Source organism: Megalopta genalis, chromosome 7 (assembly GCF_051020955.1).
Source record: "Megalopta genalis isolate 19385.01 chromosome 7, iyMegGena1_principal, whole genome shotgun sequence".
Taxonomy (NCBI): domain Eukaryota; kingdom Metazoa; phylum Arthropoda; class Insecta; order Hymenoptera; family Halictidae; genus Megalopta; species Megalopta genalis.
In genome coordinates this window covers 22,131,699-22,153,334 of record NC_135019.1, presented here as the reverse complement: position 1 = coordinate 22,153,334, position 21,636 = coordinate 22,131,699, and the positions used below count along the sequence as shown (strand labels likewise).

Below are 21,636 nucleotides of genomic sequence, written 5' to 3'. Positions count from 1 at the left end.
TGTATTATTCACACTCTTCTATTTTTTCTTTTTTACTCTCATCTCGCATGGCTTTTTTCCTCTCGATTCTCCTCAGGCAGAATTCACCAGTAATCGATTATTTTGTGATTACTTTTGTAATTGATTGCGAAAAGTAATTGTACTAATCACAACCATTAACATGTCCCGTGTCACGTGTACCACCGATTGTACATGCTTACATGTTTATTTAATGCACTACAAAAATAGTTTATAACAAATTTATAACTTAAGAATTAATTTCCACCACAAGAATGGTGTTTCATTGTTGAAACATCATTGATTAACACCATTAAGTTATAAATTTGTATGTACATAGTATATATATATATAGTAAAATTTTAGTAAAATATCAAATATATATATATACGATAATTAATAATTACATATAATATATCAAGTTTTAGTAAAATATCGAGTAAAAACAGCTTGGGACGAAACGTTAATGAATTAATCGTTACTGGAATAAATCAGTAATCATGATCATGTCATAATTTATGTCATAAAATACATACAGATTTTCTAAATTATAGATACCAAATTATAAATAGCAGATTTTTAAAATTATAAATATCGAAATTTTCAGTAAGCCATAATCAAAAAAGTAATCATTACATGATTACTGGTTACTATGTTAATCATGAGCAACGATTACATTTGCTTTGATTACTTGAATTAGTCATTAACCATAATTACTTGATGAGTAATCGTAATTATTAATCATGAAATATGATTTCACGTTAGTCATTATCGTTAATTATTAATCAGATTACTTCTTGCTCAACTCTATCCTTAAGCAGGCTCCTTCCACCCATCCTCCCACTCTCATTGCATACCCGTTTTCACATCACGAACTTTGAGCTGTACATGTAAATATATCAATTCTTATCCACTCGCGTCACACTCATCCTTTCAATCAAATATCACATTCATACTACATATTCTGTGAAGACAATTTCAAGAAGTAACCAGTTCATTTGGATGATTGACTTTTTGTTTATGGGATGCAGCAAATGGTTGCACCAGTTCGCGTGCATATTTCACTCGGAGATCTTTCTTTTGCTAACGTACCATAGGGCTAATGTTGTTGTTCTAAGAGCCTTATTTTGTAGTTTTTGTATGATATCGATATTTGATTTTTTATTTGACCAAATTGGAATAGTAGCGACCTTGTATAGTGGAAGTTTATTTAGAAGTTTATTTTGGTAAGTTAATGCAGACTTTTCCATCCAAGAAGCCAGTAGAGCTTCTTTATTGTTAGGTCAGCTTGTTTTCTTTTTGCTGTTTCGTGATGTTTCCATGTTAGCTGTTAATCGGTAAATGATTATTAGTGAAATGAATGTTGTTTGTTTTGCTTTTTGGTTTACTAAATAAAGAATATATTTATTTAAGACGATATATATAATGTATAATAAGTAGACTCAGGATTTTTATGCAAAATAGGAATAAAACCCAATTAGCAACTTCATTCTACCTTTAATCATCTTAATAGATTAAGGATAATACATTATCGTTGTGAAATATCTTTAATTTTTTTACACTACCTTAAATTGTAACTAATCAATTTTGCCATAAATGCATAATATCAGTCTTATAATAAGGTAAAGTAGAAATACACGTGGCACAACCTTTTTTTTTATAGGTAAGGACTCTTTCTCTTTCTCTCTCTCTTTCTTTCTTTTCCTCTATATGTTTTCACGTCTAACTCTCCAATGCAATTGTCTTCAAACGCCGTTAATTCCAAACATCCATCCTTTCACTGAACGCCACACGCTATCAAGCAACCTACAATCACGCTACACGTTGTCAAACATAACATCACATTCTAACATCTTCAAAAAACTATCTCACACGAGCTTTTTATCTAAATACGTGTCTAAGTATTTCGCATAATCCTGTGTGTTTTAGTGTGGCATTATTTCGCTTCACTTTCGAGGTCGTGACGGGTCTTGTCATGAAGTAAACAAAGCATTGCATTTTCGCTAAGAAAAAAGTTATTTCAAATGATCTCTTTCCGGGTGTTAACATAATTATGGAACACTCTGTATACTACATAGTGACTTCTATTTAATAACTTCGTTATTTTAGTAATGCCGTGCTGTTCTGTCTACAGCAGTACGATGCGGTCAATTTCACTCATATCCAACGCTTTTCCTCAACGCATTACGTACTCTTTTGTTTCATTAAATCACTCAACTCATTATTTGTTCAATTCTTTCTTTCTTCTTTCAATTTCGTTATATATTTGAAAGCCAAAAAAACCTCGTCATATGCTATGAAGATATTAAATGTTTTTTTTTTTTAAAGTAGGTCTTTCAAACCGATTTTCCACCGCTAAGTGTGCGAGTAAAACTAGATCTGTGACCTGCACAAAATTGGTTAATATTGTAAGAAGCTGATAAACCTTTGCTTCTGTATTTATTCGTGGTTGAACACTTACTGACAGGAATCGCATAGCTTGAAAACAAGCTAAGTGTCTTATACCTTTCTCAAACTTTCCTATGGTATAACACAAAAGCTTAAAATTTTGTATACTCACTTTGGAGGTAGTACGCGATATCCGTAGTACACGAAATGAAAGTTCCTTACATTTGAATATAAACAATTACGAAATATGTAGAATGTCTCGAACTTTTGTCCAGCAGTGTAAAGTTTCACGTGAAAGAAACAGTTTTAAAGCGAAGTCACGTTTCTTACTAATAATCTATACTGATAATCTAATGCTTAATTCTCTTATGTTTAATCAAATTTTTGTTCCTCCAGGAGATAAGAGAATTAGTGAATTTGTGTAAGTGGACTCTTTGTAAACGACGCTAACGTTTTTATTATTATTGAATTTTTATAAAGCTTTTATAAATTTTCATAGGTTAGCAGGATACTGACACTGTTGAATCCGATGACGAAAATCATGCAATCGAATTTCCGGTCTAGATTTTCTTAAGAGCCGAACTCTAGAATTTCCTAAGAGCCGTACTCTAGAATTTCCTAAGAGCCGTTTCACACGAGGACACGTGCGTCGCAATTCGCGTATGCGACATAGCGTTCAACACGAGAAGTATCGCAGTTCTGTATCCCCCCGTCTGAACGCTCCCATTAAATTACATGTACGGTTGGTACATTCACGCATCACGATGCAAACAGTCTTGTGTGAAACGAGTCTAAAAAGAACTAGAATATAAAAGGTGAGTCTCGTAACACGACGACATTAAATAACTCATAAAACATTTGTTGTATTGTACGAAAAAATGTTTCAGATTTCTATCCAACAATTTCTGTTGCATAGGTTCCAGGGGGCATATACAGTGACCGTCATAAACTTAAGGGCACTTGGAAAACGTTATCACTTTTTTTAAGCTGGACTAAATGATTTTAATTACTTTTTTAAATCATAGAGGGAGTAGTTTACTAGACAATGACTATGTTACTTTCTATTTCTACTATTACTTGTAATATAAAAAAAAAGAAAAGAATAAAAAGCTCATGTTTTTCAATTTTCTTATCTGAGCCTATAACAAAAATTTAAAAAATGCGTTATGTAGAACTCGATAACTCCTATGCATGCAGAAAATTTCATCGACCTTGACATAAGCCGTAAACAATTGAAAAAACCAAAAACCGGTAATAGCATGACTATGCATGACTATGCTGTAGCATGACTATGCGTTAACCGAATTCAATGAAAGTTTCAACACGTACATGAGTTACCGAGATCTATAAAATGCATTTTTTTACATTTTCGTTACAGACTCAGATAAGAAAGTTGAAAACATGAGCTTTTTATCTTTTTTTTGTTATTTCAAATAACAATAAAATTTATAAACAGTATTATAATCAATGTCTAGTAAACTAGTCCCTCTATCATCTAAACAAAATTCAAGTCGTTTAGTCTAGTTTGAAAAAAGTTACACTGTTTTCCAAGTGTCCTTAAGTATATGGTCGCCACTGTAGTATTCTAATTATATTATTTTGCTTTTTTATCAAGATATGAAGGTCAAAATCTTCAGGTTTTTAAATGGAATAGTTAATATTTCTTCTAGAATTTGAATAAAAATAGTATTACGCCAAATGGGGTCTAAAATACATAGTTACTGAAATGTTAACGGAAGTAAATTATGTTTATATTTGGAAAGACCATTAATCAACGTGACTGTTAACACAACGCAGTCAGACTGTTTACGAGAGACTGATCAGTACTGGTGTGCACAGTCCCAGATACTACATATGTAACAACGTATAGTCGTACTTGTTCTGCAGTGGTAGCAGAAACTCTTGACAATGTTTCTCGTTCTCTAATAATACGATTACATAATTGTACCGATTGTAACGGGTAGCAGTTCGAACATCGCTTAAAATAAAATTTATTTTGCTAATATCTCAATAACTATGTATCTTAGACCCTATTTGGTATAATATTTTTTAATATAAATTTCAACGGTTTATCCGAATTCTGAATGAGATATTAACCATTTCATTTAAAAAATTGAAGGTGACCTTCATACCTTGATAAAAAAAAGGAAAATAACATAAAACTGATTACAATACTATATGTCCCTCTGGAAGTCATGCAACTTCAACCTGAAACATTTTTTCGTGCAACAAATATTTTATGAGCTATTTGTGGTCGTCATGTTGCGAGACTCGCCTTGTATATTTAATCAATTCGCACTGTATGTTAATTATTGTAAAATCAGAGATTTCGGTAACCGCGAATTTTAAAAGCGAAAGATTGTCATACGAGGTTTTAATTACAACTTACGCCATCGCGACATCATTTGTCGATTTAATCAATCGGTCTTCGTACCTATGGAATGCGTAAGATTAATACTATAACATTTCTCAGCGGTCGATGGTTACTGTTATGTCAACATTCCTCCTTTCGTAACTGTATGCTTTACTATACAGCATGATGGTACCCGCGTAGGTATACATCCAACGCTTATGTATTTATTAACAGCCCATCTCGAATGAAGATAGAAAATTCTAGAAACTGATGAAAGAAAGAAAATGATGAAAAATTATAATTTCTTTTTTTACGTATACATATATTCCCAGTATTACTTATATAAATAAAAATACAATATAATATAATTTCCAATCTTGCAATAACATACCTACAATTATCATAATACAAGACAAGAGCTATTTCCACGACTCAGTTATAAAGCTACGTAATTATTTTGTTTCTAAATACATATATCTAATCTTTGAATATATTTTAAGATTATGATTTATGAAATAGAAGTGAATTCAACACATGAAAGAGATAGTTTGAAAAATATGGGAAGTTTCTTATTTAGCGAGAGAGAATGACAGTTCAAAATTCGAACGATTTCCGCAGAATTGTTTCAAGAAAATGGGTGTCAGTTAAACTATTTATAAATGAACCGACACGACGCGACGAGCCCAAGCGATGTGGTCACTAGCTGGTGGTACTGTCCGATCATGTAAGCAGGATTACAACTGAATGTATTTATTCAGAATGAATTTTATTGAGATTTTACAAAAATGATCGCTCTGTAGAAAATGTGATAAATTGCAGAAAAATAGCAAGCGAACTTCTGAACCTGACGTATAACGTTTCCCGATTTGTATTGAATTTTGTTTCCAGGACACGTGTTATCTATAAGCAACATTTTACATTCGCATCGACCAGTAAACGTTGAGATAAATCAGGATACTTCGTAACCATACGATAAAGTTTTCTTAACAGATTAAAGCTCGATCAGCTAATATCACTTTCGGGGAACCGATTAAAAAACTGGTCCTTCGAAAACGAATCAGATTCTTCGACTATACTCGGCGTTATACCAACGTAATAAATCAATTTTACTATGTAATATCTGGACATATACAATAACCCAAAATAAGAAAACAAAATGTAAAAGAAGAATTTAAAAAGTATATATAAAAAGAAGCACCTATTTCATATAATTATTAATTCAATATAGTTTAATCAATATAATTTAATTCAATAATTAAATAATTAAAATGAACTAATCAGATAAAAATAATTTGTCATATAGTTCAATGAAAGCAAGACATTGAATAACTCATTTTACAAAAATATACAATTTTATAGCACGAATAATAAGAGCATGAATGCCCTTCTAATTATTTGTATATTATTATCAAAATAGTTGGAACTACGAAATGTTGAAATTCAGTGCACTCCCTCTCTCTCTCTCTCTCTCTCTCTCTCTCTCTCTCTCTCTCTCTCTCTTTTTCATCTTGTTTGCAGTTTACTTTTTTTTTCTTTGGAAACTCTAATGGGATAGGAATAGCGCTAATGGACAATATATTTATTCTAGGCTTTTTAATTTATATACAGGATGTCTCAGTAACTCTCTTACAAACCGATATCTCCGTTATCGGTAATGATACCCGGAAATGCTTAAGGAACAAATTGTTTGGTTTGAAGGAACACATGTTGTGGTGGAAATCGTTTTTTTGAAGGTCATATTTTTCGAGATTTCAAGATTATCGATGTTGTTTTTAAATAGAATTATATATTTCTGTTATTATATCATGATAGCTGCGATCAAGACGAATCCAATGACCTATAGTAACGTGACCTCCGCGTAACCTTAAGCCAGCCGAGCATCTTATTGCTCGTCGCGATTTTTAATTCTTGCGCCAAAATCGGCTGCGACTTGAGCGAAAAACCGAATTAAAAAATGTGCAGAATTCAATGGAAATAATTTTGAATAATTATTCCAATAAATTTGTCATTGTTGATCTCTTCATTGTAGTTATTTCAGCATTTGTGTTCATTTCTAAATGTTTCCAGTTTAATTTATTCGTACTCAAGGTCACACGAAGGTCATGTTTCTACAGGTTATTGGATTGGCCTTGATATCAGCTATCATAATATAATAACAGAAATATGTAATCCTATTAAAAAGAACATCGATAACTTTGAAATTTTGAAAAATATGGCCTTCAAATAAAACGATTTCCACCACAATATGTGTTTCTTTGAACCAAACAATTTGTTCCTTAAGTATTTTCGCGTATCATTACCGATAACGGAGATATCGCTTTGCAACAACTTTGTGACACACTGTATATTAACGCATTGCAATGTAATAACATAATTACAGAAAGACAGGAATATCTATGCAGTTTCTATATCTTGCAAATAATGCAGAGAATTATTATTTTACATGACAATTCGCAGACTACTTATTTAAGTGGCAATTGAAAACAACTTTAAAATATTGAAAAATATGTTACAATGGAAAGTCTCACGTGATTAGACCGGTGATCAACAGACTATGAATTTTATGCATTTGTCAGAAAAACGAATAGCAATAAGTTCAAACGTATGCCCAATGATAATAAGTGAAGAGTATCGATGCACTATTTTCAATCTGCTGAAATCATTAAAGAAAGAATTCGATGTATATCTAGAAATTATCTTTTATAATCGATGTAGACAATTTTTATTTTGTATAAAGTCCGTAGTCTAGCGTTCAGTAATCATGAATTCTTCTTTATTCACGAATTAAGCGAGCAATAATCAGGTTCGACTTTACTAATAGCATTATTTTAGTGGATCAAATCAAACGTGAATCAGACTTTCACGTATGTTCGATGATGGTTGACTTGAACCGTTTATAACCGTCTTGAAATTGATTCAACTAAGTTTTCGAATTAGTATGTATATCAAAGTAATATTTGTTCAGTCTCCTTGCGATCTAATCTAGTTAAACCATCCTTCCAATTCCTTATACTATGCCAATTGAAACTATGCCTGTACCTTTTTTCGAATTCGCGCAACGTTATAAATTCCGTAACATCAATATTCTATATCAAGTGGCATTTGCATTACCTTTGGGAAATTGTCTCAAAATTATGTTACTTCGGGGAAATGAGGAGTTCCTGAGGTCATTTGAAGTAACTTTTTCCTTAGCGAAAATGCAACTCGCGACTTTGTTTCCGAGTTATTAATGAAAAACACTGACCAATGAGCGGCGTGCTCGGCTGGCACAAGGTGTCCGAGACAACGAGCGAACGAAGCATAGTTTCGCTCACTAGCTCAGTCATTTCGCGCCAGCTGACCTCACCTCTCATTGGTCAGTGTTTTTCGTTAATAACTCGTAAATAATGCTGCGGATTGCATTTGCGCTGAGGAAAAAATTATTTCAAATGACCTCAGGAACCCCTCATTTCACGGAAGTAAGGTAATTTTGGGATACCCTGTATATATAACTGTCTACTTTTCCCGCTATCTTCGAGTACGAAGCGTATTTCGAATTATTTATTAGAGAATTTAACACACTCTTAAAATGTCCCGAAATCTCCGCATTTTATTTCAGATTATATTTGAGTATATCTGCCAGAGGTATTGCAATACAATGTTTCGTAAGACATCATAAAAATAAAGAATAAAAATGAAAAATGAAAACTGAAAAATAATTTGTTTTTATCTTATTATTAGTTGCCTACACCCAGAATTATACATTATTCGAATTGTCGAATTGTTTAAATTATTTGAATTAGTCGAACATTTTACTCGAATTATTATTCAGCATCCGTCATAAATTATTCTATCTATTTATACTAATAAAGAATTATTCGAAGTAACTCTGCCTTCACTGAATTAATTGCAAGTTTGTATATGTGAAACAAGTCATTGATATCGGTAAGATGTTCATTTCAATCAACAATTAATACAGCAGTGTCAGGAGATAACTTACAATGATTTTTAATTTTACATAATTCGAGAATTTCAGTTCGAAATGTGGATACCAGCTTTCGCCGTGCACACAGGAAACTACGAAATGCCGAAATGGGGCCATCTTGGCTCAATAATAGCGATGCAACGAAAGATTCTCGGCGTCCGCTTGTCTATTAATACATTCGAGCGAGACCATCTATTTTGGAAACCATAAGCTCGCTCGAACCGAGTTTACCACCGTCTGACCACATTGTTACGTTTCACGCGTTCAGTCGTGGTAAGAAAGTGGGAACGGAAAACGCTAGACGTGTTAGCTCGAGAAAATTTTACGCAAGTTCTCTTGATCCCGTGCCAAACGGTAACAGAAAAAACATTGGATAATCTTCCGCGTTATCTTTTTCGGCTTATTGCAAGAGACGAGCGATTTTCTATTTATAACACGAGCTCGCTGTACAGGGTGCTCTCCGAATAGCGAGTCATTTTCATCGAACTCGACAACAATCTGTACAAAAGAACATTATAAAGAAATCGTACTTCTATTATATCTTCAAATTTGGCAAAGTCACTGCATCTTTTGCAAAGCGTGCGAAACAAAATGTAAATTAAATTAATCTTGTTTTGTAAAAATTTACAGGACTTAAGTATACAGATATACACGATGCAACTTGCACACCTCTGTAATTTCCAAAGTATGCGTTGCACGAAAAAGTTTTGTATACAAAAGTTGCATGGTTTACAGGGCTACATCATGCAGTGTATTTATTTATTTTTTTAACGGAATACTATATTTTTTATGCCGAAATATGGAAGAACGTCGAATTCTGAGTAAAAAAAGTATTGACCCACCATTACTTCTAAACCTAATAGCTAACGAGCAATTTCGCCTTATTTTTTGAAAATTTTTTTACGTAATATCAAACTGGAGAATCAACCTTATCACAGATTTCTGCAGATCAGCGAAAACTAAAGAAAAATTTCAAAAAACGAAATGAAATTACGCGTTAGCTATTAAGTTTAGAGCTAATAATGGTCAATACGTTTCTACTCAGAATTCGATATTCTTCCATATTGTGATATAAAAAATATAGTATTGCATTTAAAAAAAGAAAGTTAACCTTCAAATATCCAAAACGCCTTCACTTAGAGAAAAAATAAATACACTACATGATGTAACCCTATAAACTATGCAACTTTTGTGTACAAAACATTTTCGTGTAACGCATACTTTGGAAGTTACAGAGGTGTGCAAGTTGCGTGAAACAACCTGTATACTACATCAGTACTTACAAGGGGAGGTACCCAGGGTTGACGCTCACTTTTTGATGAAATTTGGTACAGTGACAGAGGTCGTGAAGTTGAATCCAATGATACCCGGTTTTAGGGCAGACGGCTTATAGTCTTTGAGATAATTAATGTTAAAGTTGCTAATAAAAAGCCAGTAAGACGCACTGGATTACGCAGCAAGGCGCCGTGTAGTAGGAAGTGGGGGGTGCCTAGCGGAGGTAGCCTGCCTTAAATCAAAGACCTTTTGATAGAAATGACATAAAGCGCAGATTTTTTGTCTACGTTAAAGCTGAAATCTTGCAGAATAAAAAAAAGATAGAAAGAATGTAGTATAAACATTTTTTAATCTTAAAAATTTAGGTTAAAATAGAAATATTTCAACAAAACTGTGATTTATCAAATACTATGTTATACCTCATTTTCCATAAATTTTGAAACGTTGATTTCAAATCCTGTCGTAAAATTTATCTACCACTTCAGGATTTACAAAAAAATTCGTGACTTTTTCGTTGAAATGATTTCATAACCCACTGATTTTGTTTCAAAATCCTCGAGTGGTAGATAAATTTTACGATCGGATTTGAAATCAGCATATAAAAATTTATGAAACATGAGGTTTAACATGTCATAAAATGAATCCAATTTTTAAAAAATAAATAAATCACAATTTAGTAGGAATTTTTCAAGTTTAATGACGATTTCAATTGAAAAAAAAATTATCATTGGAGTCTGTCGAACAATAAATTTTGCGTTTGTAATAAAAATTAACATGGCAAGTGAGGCTGTTTGTTACGAGCCAACGTACGTAAATATTCTATTAATTGCAAGTAAATTACTATTATATTTATAAATCGATTGTCCTAAAACTCAATAGACACATTCTTTATTCATTTTATCATTTTGCGCCGCGTATAGTACTCGGTCGTCAGTGATGCCGTCATTGTCATCATTATTGTATACATAAATTGAACAAATAAATAAGTGCTATATGGCCGCAGTGTTGTTGGAGAAACGATGTAAAATCTACGGTGAGAGGTAGCAGTGGCTGAATTCAGTGTTTGTCCGAGGTTCAATAACTAATTCAATAGTTAATGGAGTTGGTTCTATTCACGGCATAATAGGATCACGAGATTCGCGGACTCGCTTAAATAATTGAACATAGTTATACATTTCTGTCTTTAAAGAGTATTTCGCATAAAGAATGATGAAATTTTCGAATTTACCTATAAATGAATGTTTCGATACCTCGAAATTTTAAAAATTATTCCCAGACGATTTTTCTTGAAATTTAAGGAAATGTCTTCGTTAAGAGTATTAAACCAAATAGGATACAAGCGTAGCTATTATGGACAATTTTGTTTTTAAATTATAAGTAGATTATTTTACTCAGAACACGAACAAAATTTCAGGGAAATTGTTCAACAATTTTTTTTTTGCAAAATTTTGACACGGTGTTATTTTGATATTCTTTGGCATTCATTAGTGGGCGATGCTCAATCCTAACTATTACACGTACAGTTACTCTCGGAAGTGATGAAACACCTTTTAAAACGGAACAACTTCTTTACAATTGAATCAGATGGTTTGAATTTTTTGACGCTGGTTTACTACTAAAAAATAAAAAACTCATGTTTTTAAACTTTTTTATTTGAACCTAAAACGAAAATTTAAACATTGCGTTTTGTAGGTCTCTACAATTATATGCATGTTGAATCGTCGAAATTACAGAAAAATGTAAAAATGTTCAGATTGCTTAGTTACTGATCAAAAAACGTGAAAACTGTGATTTTCAAGATCATTAATTGTGTGTAGCACATAACTAAGTTAACCAATTTTGGTGAAATTTTCAATATGCATATAAATTACCGAGATTTTCAAAAGGCATTCCTTAAATTTTCGTTATAGTTTCAGATAAAATAGTTGAAAAAATATAATCTTTTTATCATCCCAACCAATTTCAATTTTTAAAAACAATTTTTTAGCCATTGAACTAAACCATCTAACATCCTACGAAATTTAGATGCTTTGGCTCAATTATGAAAAAGTTATTCCATTTTAAAGGGTGTACGTCTGTCCGCAATGTACATGTTTCAGACTATGAAGTGCCAAAAAATGTTGTGCAACCGGAATCCTCGTTTTCACAGAAAGTATTATATGTATATACATACATGTATATTGTGTTCGAAATATATTTTGGTGAATACCTCGGAAACTAAAAACGAGCGGCGATAACATGTATAGGTAAAAGTTGTTCAAAATGATGACCTTGACAACATATTTCAATATCATCGAAATCAGTGAGAATCACCCTGTTTTAAACAATTACCGATATTGCTTAGTAACACAGTTAGTGAAACACCATATGTAAGTCTAATTTACATGTCTCGGGCACGCTCAATTAAGAATTAACAGTTTTAAATCGTATAAACATCATTAAATTCGAGTGACCTTACTTTTCTTTCGACAATCAAGTGAAAATGAAATTAAAAATTGTTTCAAAGTTCAGGAATGACACATATAGGTAGCTGAAGATATTTGTGCGTTCTTTATGGTTCTTTTTCAAACGAAACTTATGACCTAAAATTTGTTAATATTTCCCTACTTCCCGAAATTCATTTTTCGTGGGGAAAAAAATAGGTGAAAATATTCAAATAATAATAAAAGAGAAGGTTATTAGAATCCAATAAATAATTTTCAAAATAAAAGTATATATTTACGGCATATTTTGGCAAAAATAGCGAATGGCGAAAAAATTGCAAAATTCGAAGATTCGACATGAAAAGTACTTGAAAATACCGAGCATCGACTGTATAGAATGATCGATTTGACGCGAAATGATCTCTACTACAATGTGCAATGAACAAAACTACTATTCTTCAGTCTCAGTTCTTTCGTTATTACAACAGAATGTTTGTTAGCACCAAATGCTCTCTTCAGTTGTGACTGTCTGCTGCCATCTACTGTTTGCGTATGTAAAATATAAAATACACGTATACATAATTTTAAACTAAATTCATAGTAGAAGCATACAATCAAAGCTGGGCAAAATAGTATTTTATAAATGGCAAATAGTAAATAGATATTTTATTTTAGATCATGCATGTATTTTCGAAAATGAAATATTTTATTCGTTGTAACAAATTTTTAAGATAATATTTCAAATAGTAATTTATTTGAAAAACACTAAAAATATTTGTACCATAGTTCAGAATGTTTTATTTATTTAATTTATTATCAACAAATAAAATAATTTTATTTTACTAAATTATAGTGTAAAATTTGTTTTGGTAATTTAAAATGTTTTGGTAATTTTGGTAGTACTTTTCCTCTGCATTATAAATGTGTACATAAAAAGTACACTTTGTTACATGCGAATGGATGTATTTAAAAAGACAATAAATTTCATTTGCTTTTATGTTTTGTGTTACTAAAATAAAAACTATTTTATTTCCTGTTTTAGAATGCCAAGACAAAATATTTATTTTTATGATTTATGTTTAAAAATAAAATATTTATTTCATACTTTAACCGTGGATTATCAAAATAAAATATTTTATCTACTAAAATTTTATGATCTACTTGAAGTACTATTTTATTTGTGAATTGTGAAGAATCTATTATTTGAAATAGTATTTCAAGTATTTTTTTTTTCTCTATAAATATTTCCCAGCTCTGCATACAGTTCGCAACGGAACATTGTTGACGCAGAGAAAAAGAGTTTCGGCGGTTGTAAGAATCGAAGGATATATAATACAATACGATTATTTATACGGATGAATTTCTTTGATTCAACAGACAACGTAATTGAATAGATTCACGTAAATATTACATGTTTTAATAAACGCTCGATCTTCTTGATGTTCATATAAAGTAAAAATAACTGGTTTGTACTTTTTTTCTTTTATAATCTCTATTATAAATAGACTTTTTTATGCAAGCATATATTATTATAGAAATCTTACGAAGTTTAAATAAATCCAATCTTGCCATTATTATAAAATAATACACATATGAAATTTAAAATCACAAGAAAGGTAATTCCATATATTCTCATATTAATTCTAGTTGCCTTATTTCTGTAACTAAACTATTCTTTCAAATCAATCCAACTATTTGTATACATTATACACTACAATCACGAGTTCGAGATTCTAGGTAGAGGCATATTACTTACACCGTAATGAACGCATTCTTAATGCATAACATAAAACTACCATTATATGTAGATTATCTTTTATCAATTGACAAAGTCCTAACGAAACACAGTTGTTTCTTGATGAAAATTAGAAACGAAAAAGTATTTTTTGATCGATGTTTATTAACAGTTACATTAGAAACGTAGTTTTTCACGCGAAGCTGCATAGGATCATAAAACCCAGGACTCTGATCCGCAAGACTGCGTTGGAAATCGTCCATGCGTTGATTACGTAAGTTCCTTACCGATTCTATTTGTGGAATGGTCGTCCGTCTGAAGGTGAGAGGTGCGCCGACCTTATGTAGACAATGTCCCACTGTACATACTACCATACAGTTCTTTGGTAAAGAAGTCGATCTCTTTAACCTGCGAAGCAAAGAAGTCTTGTCCCGGCATTCGCACTCGTTCTCGGCTCGATTATATCGCGTCTGTTTACTCTACTCTTTACGCTTTATTCTTTACTCTTTACTCTTTACCCTTTACTCTTTTACTCTTTTACTCTTTTATTCTTTTACTCTTTTACTCTTTTACTCTTTTACTCTTTTACTCTTTTACTCTTTTACTCTTTTACTCTTTTACTCTTTTACTCTTTTACTCTTTTACTCTTTTACTCTTTTACTCTTTTACTCTTTTACTCTTTACTCTTTATTCACTCGGCCGATTAGTAGCTCGAGTTGCACGCATTGTTACGTCTTGCCGTTTTGTAATACCTATCATACCATCAAGTTATCCTTTGTTTACATTGATTGCTGTCTAGAGTTTAGATTGCAGTCAATTTACTGCCAGCTATGGACTTGAGCACTAGCTCATTTTTTTAATCTCGTAAGAAAGAATGTACTAAAGGAGATATCGGTGTACTATACATATATGTATGTATACGAGCAAATAAGTCGCAAACATTGAATAAAATTCATTCAGTTGTGTCTGATTAATTAAATAACAATATATCGATAATGAAAATGGATAACTTCTGTTGACTATAGTATGTGATCAGTATACATACATATATAGAAATATGTACGATTTAATGTATATGGAAGTTTATTATACATATATGGATGTATGGAAATTTTAAATGAAATAAAAAATTATTGCGCAAAATATTTATTAGTCATGTATGTATACATAAAATCCAAATATAATATGGTAAAATATCATATAATAACATATGCGTATCTTTATTTGGAGAAATCAATAATTTTTATTTACTTCGTCGATTGTCACTCTTCTGCTAAAGGAATGTTATGCCAATTTTCTTATGAATAATATCAATTACCAGTCGACTGGTTAAAGCGTGTTTGGATAATAGGAAGTCTACTATACCCATCACACTGTGGCAGTATTTGTGAAAAACTAAAGTACGATCCTAACTTTGGCGAGTATTTTATAATATGAATATTGCGAGTTTTTTTTCTCCAAACTATTCGGACAATAATTGCACTAATATTTATATCTAAACATTGAAATTGTCATCCGATTATTTTTGGAGATGGAGGAGTTACAATCTTGACAATTTCTGGTTTCAATAATGCATATAATGGTGTAAAAAAGACTGCACGATATTACTGTACTATAAATCTGTGGAAAAAACAAACACGTGTGGCATAAGAATTCATTTTTTGGGTTATTTCGACGTTTTAGCTGGGAGGTTCTCGCCAGAAAACGCACTCATTGTACCTGCAGCCATAATTATCGGCAGACACAAAGTTGATACGAATTCACTTGCACACTTTAATATAAGCAAGCTGTCGCACAGTCGTTCTTCAATCCCACTTTTTTCATAGGTGATGCGAAGTATACATTAACTCTTTAGACTTGGCACATCTCGTGATGTAACCGTAATTATATCCTGAGGTATAACAAAGCTGTTCGAAGATCGTCGACTACGTTGGCTCGACTAAAAGCCTTTTAGAGAGCATCTGTGACCTTATCATTCGATGCAGAACATTATTCGATAACGGGTTGCAGCATGGTACTATGTTCGTCTCCATTCTAGATTTTAATATTTTTTTATGGAAATCGGTAGTACAATTACATGTACAATTGCGATGTCTTTTTAATGATGAAACAGATTAATTATCTGTCCGAGGTTCCATTGAACAATACCTCGAGATGGTGAAAGTTAATTTTAATAAGACGTTAACTTTTAAGAATTATCATTAGCTTTGAGGCATCGATTAATTTGTTCGACGTCTGAGGTTGGACTCGACTGATCAGTGCGACTGGTCGCAATGATTTTGGTGCCATACCGTCTGATTTGATGTTTTTATTAGCTCCTTTGAATTGACAAATTGATTTGGCCTCGAGTTTAATATTAACACTTTATTGGCCGCTGGACAACAGTTGTGCCTTGATACAAACTAATGTTAACCGCCGCTAGTACAATATGTGTATTATGCCTAGTGTATTCAGGAAAAGTTGCTACACAATGAGTGGGGACAGACGAAGCATGCGCGGTAGATCCACACAGCGGCGTGGCACGTCTACAGGGTGGAATGCACCTATTGTATTGTATTATATCTGCAACTTTGCGTATGTTACGTCGCCACCGTAATTCAGAATTATAATGTTCACTCGGTAGACGCGTCGCACCACTGTGTGGGACTTTCTGCTCATGCGTCACCACTCCTCTCCTGGTGTAAAGACTTTTCCTGAACACATTGATCATACGCCATTCGGAATCACTATCGGTGGTACAAGGTACTAGTTATTTTCGATTCGATTGGGAACGAATGCGAAATCACAATTTACCTTGATATATTGAGGAGTGAAGATAAACACTTGTACAATTGAAGTGTCATTTTACTTCTAGCGAAAGACATTTCGGATGAGATTTGAATGGCATCGAATGGATCATATTCTGGTGTTATTTATTTCTTCGTGAATGAACGCATAAAGGTCATTTTTTTAAACAGAATGATGTATTTTGTAATACATTAATGAATGTAGCTGGAAATTAGTTATAAAAATGTATTAACCTACTTATGTTGAAAAGTTAAACTAACAGATGTAAAATAAGTAACAGCAACACGGATTCGATCAAAATTAATGGCGTATGCATGTCCTAAGTATCCATAATGTTATACAAATTATTAGCAGTAGACTATTTATAATTTGATTAAAAAGCCTGGAAGAGAAAGAGAAACGCATGTAATTACATAAGACCTGGCGTTCTTTTTCTGAAATAATCTAACTTTGTCTAATTATATCACTTTACACAGCATTAAAAGTGCATTTATGCACTTTAAAAATCCCTATAATTAAATTACTTGTTCAAACTTATATTTATATTTGTAAATATAAATTAGTATAATGAAATATGATAGATATTTATAAAATTAAATATAATATTATTAAAATATTATTAACATACTATTATAGAATATTATATACTAAAACAGGCACAATTTTATAAGTTTTTTAAGCCATAGAATCCGATTCTGATAACCAAAATGTAAAAAATTAATTTTCTCAATTAATTATTTTAAATTGTTTATATAGTTATTATTATTTAAAATTCTTTATATAATTATCATTATTTTTAATTGTTTTACGTAACTATCATTATCAAAATTGGATTCTATGACCATAAAATTCTATAAAATATTTGATTTCATAATAAACTGTGCACAAATAGTAATGAAACAAATTAAGTCCGCGTTTCGACGATTTGTATCCATTATGACATAATACTACTCGAACTAACACGGAGCTTATCGATAGCATGCCATGTCGCAACAGGGCGACTGAAGCTTAAAGAAAAACAAATGTGATTTTAATTATTTTATTTAACAGTGAAATAATGCGTGGAAATTCGTAAAGAAAGATTTACTTATATCTATAAATTAATACTAAAAAATGAATTTGTCATTAGCGTATCGAAAATGCCACTGGCGTAAGTAGAGAATAAGAAAGAAGTTGTAATGCAAAAAGAGTGGTAATTTTACTCGTCATCTCATATCTGCTGCAATAAATGAATTACTAAGATATTTACGAGCCATTTTATTAATACAAATGAATGAAAGTAGTGACTTTTATTGTTAGTTTATAATAATTAGTGGTAACAACATTGGGCACAATGTTTTTTTGTTTTGTCCACAGTACTGTGGTCTGTCGTCAGTAATCGATGTGGCATACCGTGTCGTGCATGCATAACTGTCCCAGTGTACTCAGCATACATAACCTTAATTTATACCTTCGGCTCCAAATCTGTCTTGTTTGTTTGTTTGATTGAAATCGTGTAATTTTTGTATGTTGCTTGTACTTACTTATTGCCTGTGTTGTTCGTATATAGCATTATGTTTATATATTTACAATTACCTACTTCTTGTCTTTATGTCACTGCCATTTATTGAGTCAACTTCGGTAGACTTTGCATTTCCTTATACATTTTCAATTAATTAGCAATTAACATAAAATATTTATTATACAGAACTTATATATAAATTATACAGAAATATTTATCATACGTAACTGTTACCACGATTTTTCAGGCACTTTCGACAGCCTGATGAAAAATTTCAAAAACTATTGTCATTCGACTAAATGTCAACGTCGTCTTGACATTTTTAAATGGCATCCTGTATTTTTGACTTCGTAAGGTTATTGCTGATGAAGAAATGAATTCAACGATCTATGACCTTCAGATGACCTTAACTTCAGCAATTTAGGGTTGAACTACTCTCATTAGCATTCGCTTATAGTTATTTAATGTCTGAATAGTGAATAAAGATCTCAATCTTATTGTTTTATTCTTGTCATACTTGTTGTCACAATAACACTCATATGACACATTCAACTTAGGAAATTCAATCTCCGACACAATTCCTTGAACAACATCAAAAGAAACGAATTATTGCTACATCTTTTCGTTAATTTCCCTTAACATTATGGTAGAAAAAAAAATAAGCTAGATTTCAAACTAAAGGAGTGGGTGTAGATTACGCGGAGACCTTCGTTGATTCGCATCGTACTGCGGTGTGGGGGTGGGGTCGTAACGGGTGTTTCTATATGGCTCCCGCGTCATGTTACGTACCCCCACTTATTCGGTTTGAAACCTAGGTTATTTTTCTGGCAATCACGCTTCTCATCGTTTTCACACAATTCTGAATTTCTAAACCGAACAAAAAACGTATACTCGAGTTCAATGCGTAAGCATATTTTTAACTTCGTATTTAAATATTACTACATTTAATGTAGGTAAATATAATGGAATATAGCTGATGATATAGTCATCAATATCCTGTTTTTTACTTTAGTTTCTACTTACGAACGGTAGTTCAGTATGTTCAATATGAAATATTTATTTTAATTAAACTACGATCTCCACTGGCTATTTCAATTCAAAGATATCTCTTACAATTGGAAGATGAAGTACAACAATAATATTAAGTCGCACGTGCCATCAACGAATACTCAACAATTTATTGTTCCAAAGCTGTGTTTTGTAACTATAATAGATTGAGGGCCTCTATAGAAAATCAAAATTTTCTAAATCCATTGTAGGAAACTGAAATGAAATGAGAATGTATTATATTTTCTCTTTCAATTATTTTAGTCACTTGAAAATAGTATAACAATATGGTAAAATTATTTTAACGATTTTTCCGTTTAGTATTTCCAACTGCTAGTACCATTAATTCGATAACTTGCTTACTGGCCACAATTTACCACGTTGCTTATTGGCCACAGTTTATTTGTTCCAACTGGGATTCCATTTGTTATTACATAATTAAATTATTATTTCCGTTCTTTTCCTTGTTACAGTTTCTTCAAAATCTGGGCAAGGTAGATAGAACTGCTGACGATATATTTGACGAGCATCTACAAAATTTTCTAAGACAACAGAATGCTGCTAACAGACTCCAGAAGGAATTCAATAATTACATCAGGTGTGTCAGAGGTGAGTGAACTTAAAAGAGATTTAATTGTTGCATAATTCGGGGAGAATACGAACGTATTCTAGACCAAGGGCAGGGCTCGGAATTGACGAGCACGCAATGTGAGGATCGCACGGCTTATGCCTCCTGACTCCCGCCGCGCGTCTCGTCACCCGCGGTTGCCACTTTCAACTCGGAGCTCCTCAGACGCGTGTGCCTGTTGCTTTATATATGTGTGTGTAGCATTTAGGCGATCACCGGGAGCGAGACGCGCGACGGGAGTCAGGAGACGTAGCCCTCGCGATCTGATAGTTGCGTGCTGGTTAATTCCGAGCCCTGACCTAGAGGATTGTGGCGTCAACAGGTTTATTGTTCTGGCTTTAACGAAATTGAGAATAGGTAAGGTACTCGCGTCTGTTTTAAGTCGCATAGTTTTTTAACGCTTAACTTTAAGCACTGAACATCGACCCCAAAAATTTCAAAGAGTTAGTTTTCAGATTGCTTTTACGTTTCAGTTTGTATTAACTAGATTGTTAGCCATATGTGTCTCGTTGTGCTCATAGGGATAAGCGTTTAATTTTAGAAAGAATCGAATCAGCCCCGCCAATAATAAACTATAAACTTTTTATTCATAAAATTTCTAAAGATACAGTCAACGATAAAAGTAATAGGACAGATGTTGAAAATAGATATCAGTGAAGTTTATTCAATACAGCATTATAATTAAATATTTAAGCTTTAATATAGATTATGTGAATAAATAAATAATAGAATTATTTATTAAAATATTTCTTAGAATCTTAAATATCTTAGAATCTTAAAATATAGATTATTTGAATAACATTTAAAATAAATATTAACAAGTCGATGCAAACCCAAATTAAATTTAAACAAAAAAGTCAACAAATTACAGAGAGACAGCAGTAAGTGGACAGTCAGTTGATATTTGATATTGTGAGACGAAGCAAATATTATACGTGGGTCATGTTTGTACACAGCATTGAACAAATTTTCCAATACTTATTTAAACTTCGTACAAGTAAGATTAAGTGTTGAATAATATCGAAATGCTAAAAACCACCAGCCGAGTTCACGTCTCGTTGGCCATTGTTTTTCGTTAATAACTCGTAAACAGAGCAGAGGATTGCATTTGCGCTAAGGAAAAAGTTACTTCACATGACCTCAGGGAATGCCTCGTTTCCCGATAGTTTGACGGTAATATTATGGTTCGAGACTCCATCAAAGGCAGGACCGTTGGATTTTTGATGCTTCAACTCAAGAAATCGTTTTCAAGGTTATATTGATAATCTTGAAAATACAATAATCCTAAGTCATAGTTTACCACAATTAGATTGGCCTCCACAATTGCCCGATATTAATACAATAGAACCTCGATTATCCAGCCTACAATATTAAAATTATCTATTATACAAATACTCTTTACATGTAATCGGCTTAATTGAAAGCAACTCATGTGCAAAAGGATTTAGTGTACAAATTAATAAAGATGAAATCTGATGGTCTAATTAAGTAACTGTGACATTTACACATTCGTGTCTCTTTGATCAATCCGTCTAATC

General features: G+C 32.1%; 1 protein-coding gene across 4 annotated transcripts in view; it reads left to right on the top strand.

The window, feature by feature from the left end:
* The window catches only part of Amph (amphiphysin), a 181,337-nt gene that overhangs the window by 90,347 nt on the left and 69,354 nt on the right, over window positions 1-21,636 (top strand). For all 4 annotated transcript variants that reach the window (XM_076523696.1, XM_033483497.2, XM_033483496.2 and 1 more), the window contains exon 2: window positions 19,944-20,079. In XM_076523696.1, the coding sequence (XP_076379811.1) occupies window positions 19,944-20,079 (136 nt within the window). The remainder of the gene's footprint in view (window positions 1-19,943; window positions 20,080-21,636) is intronic.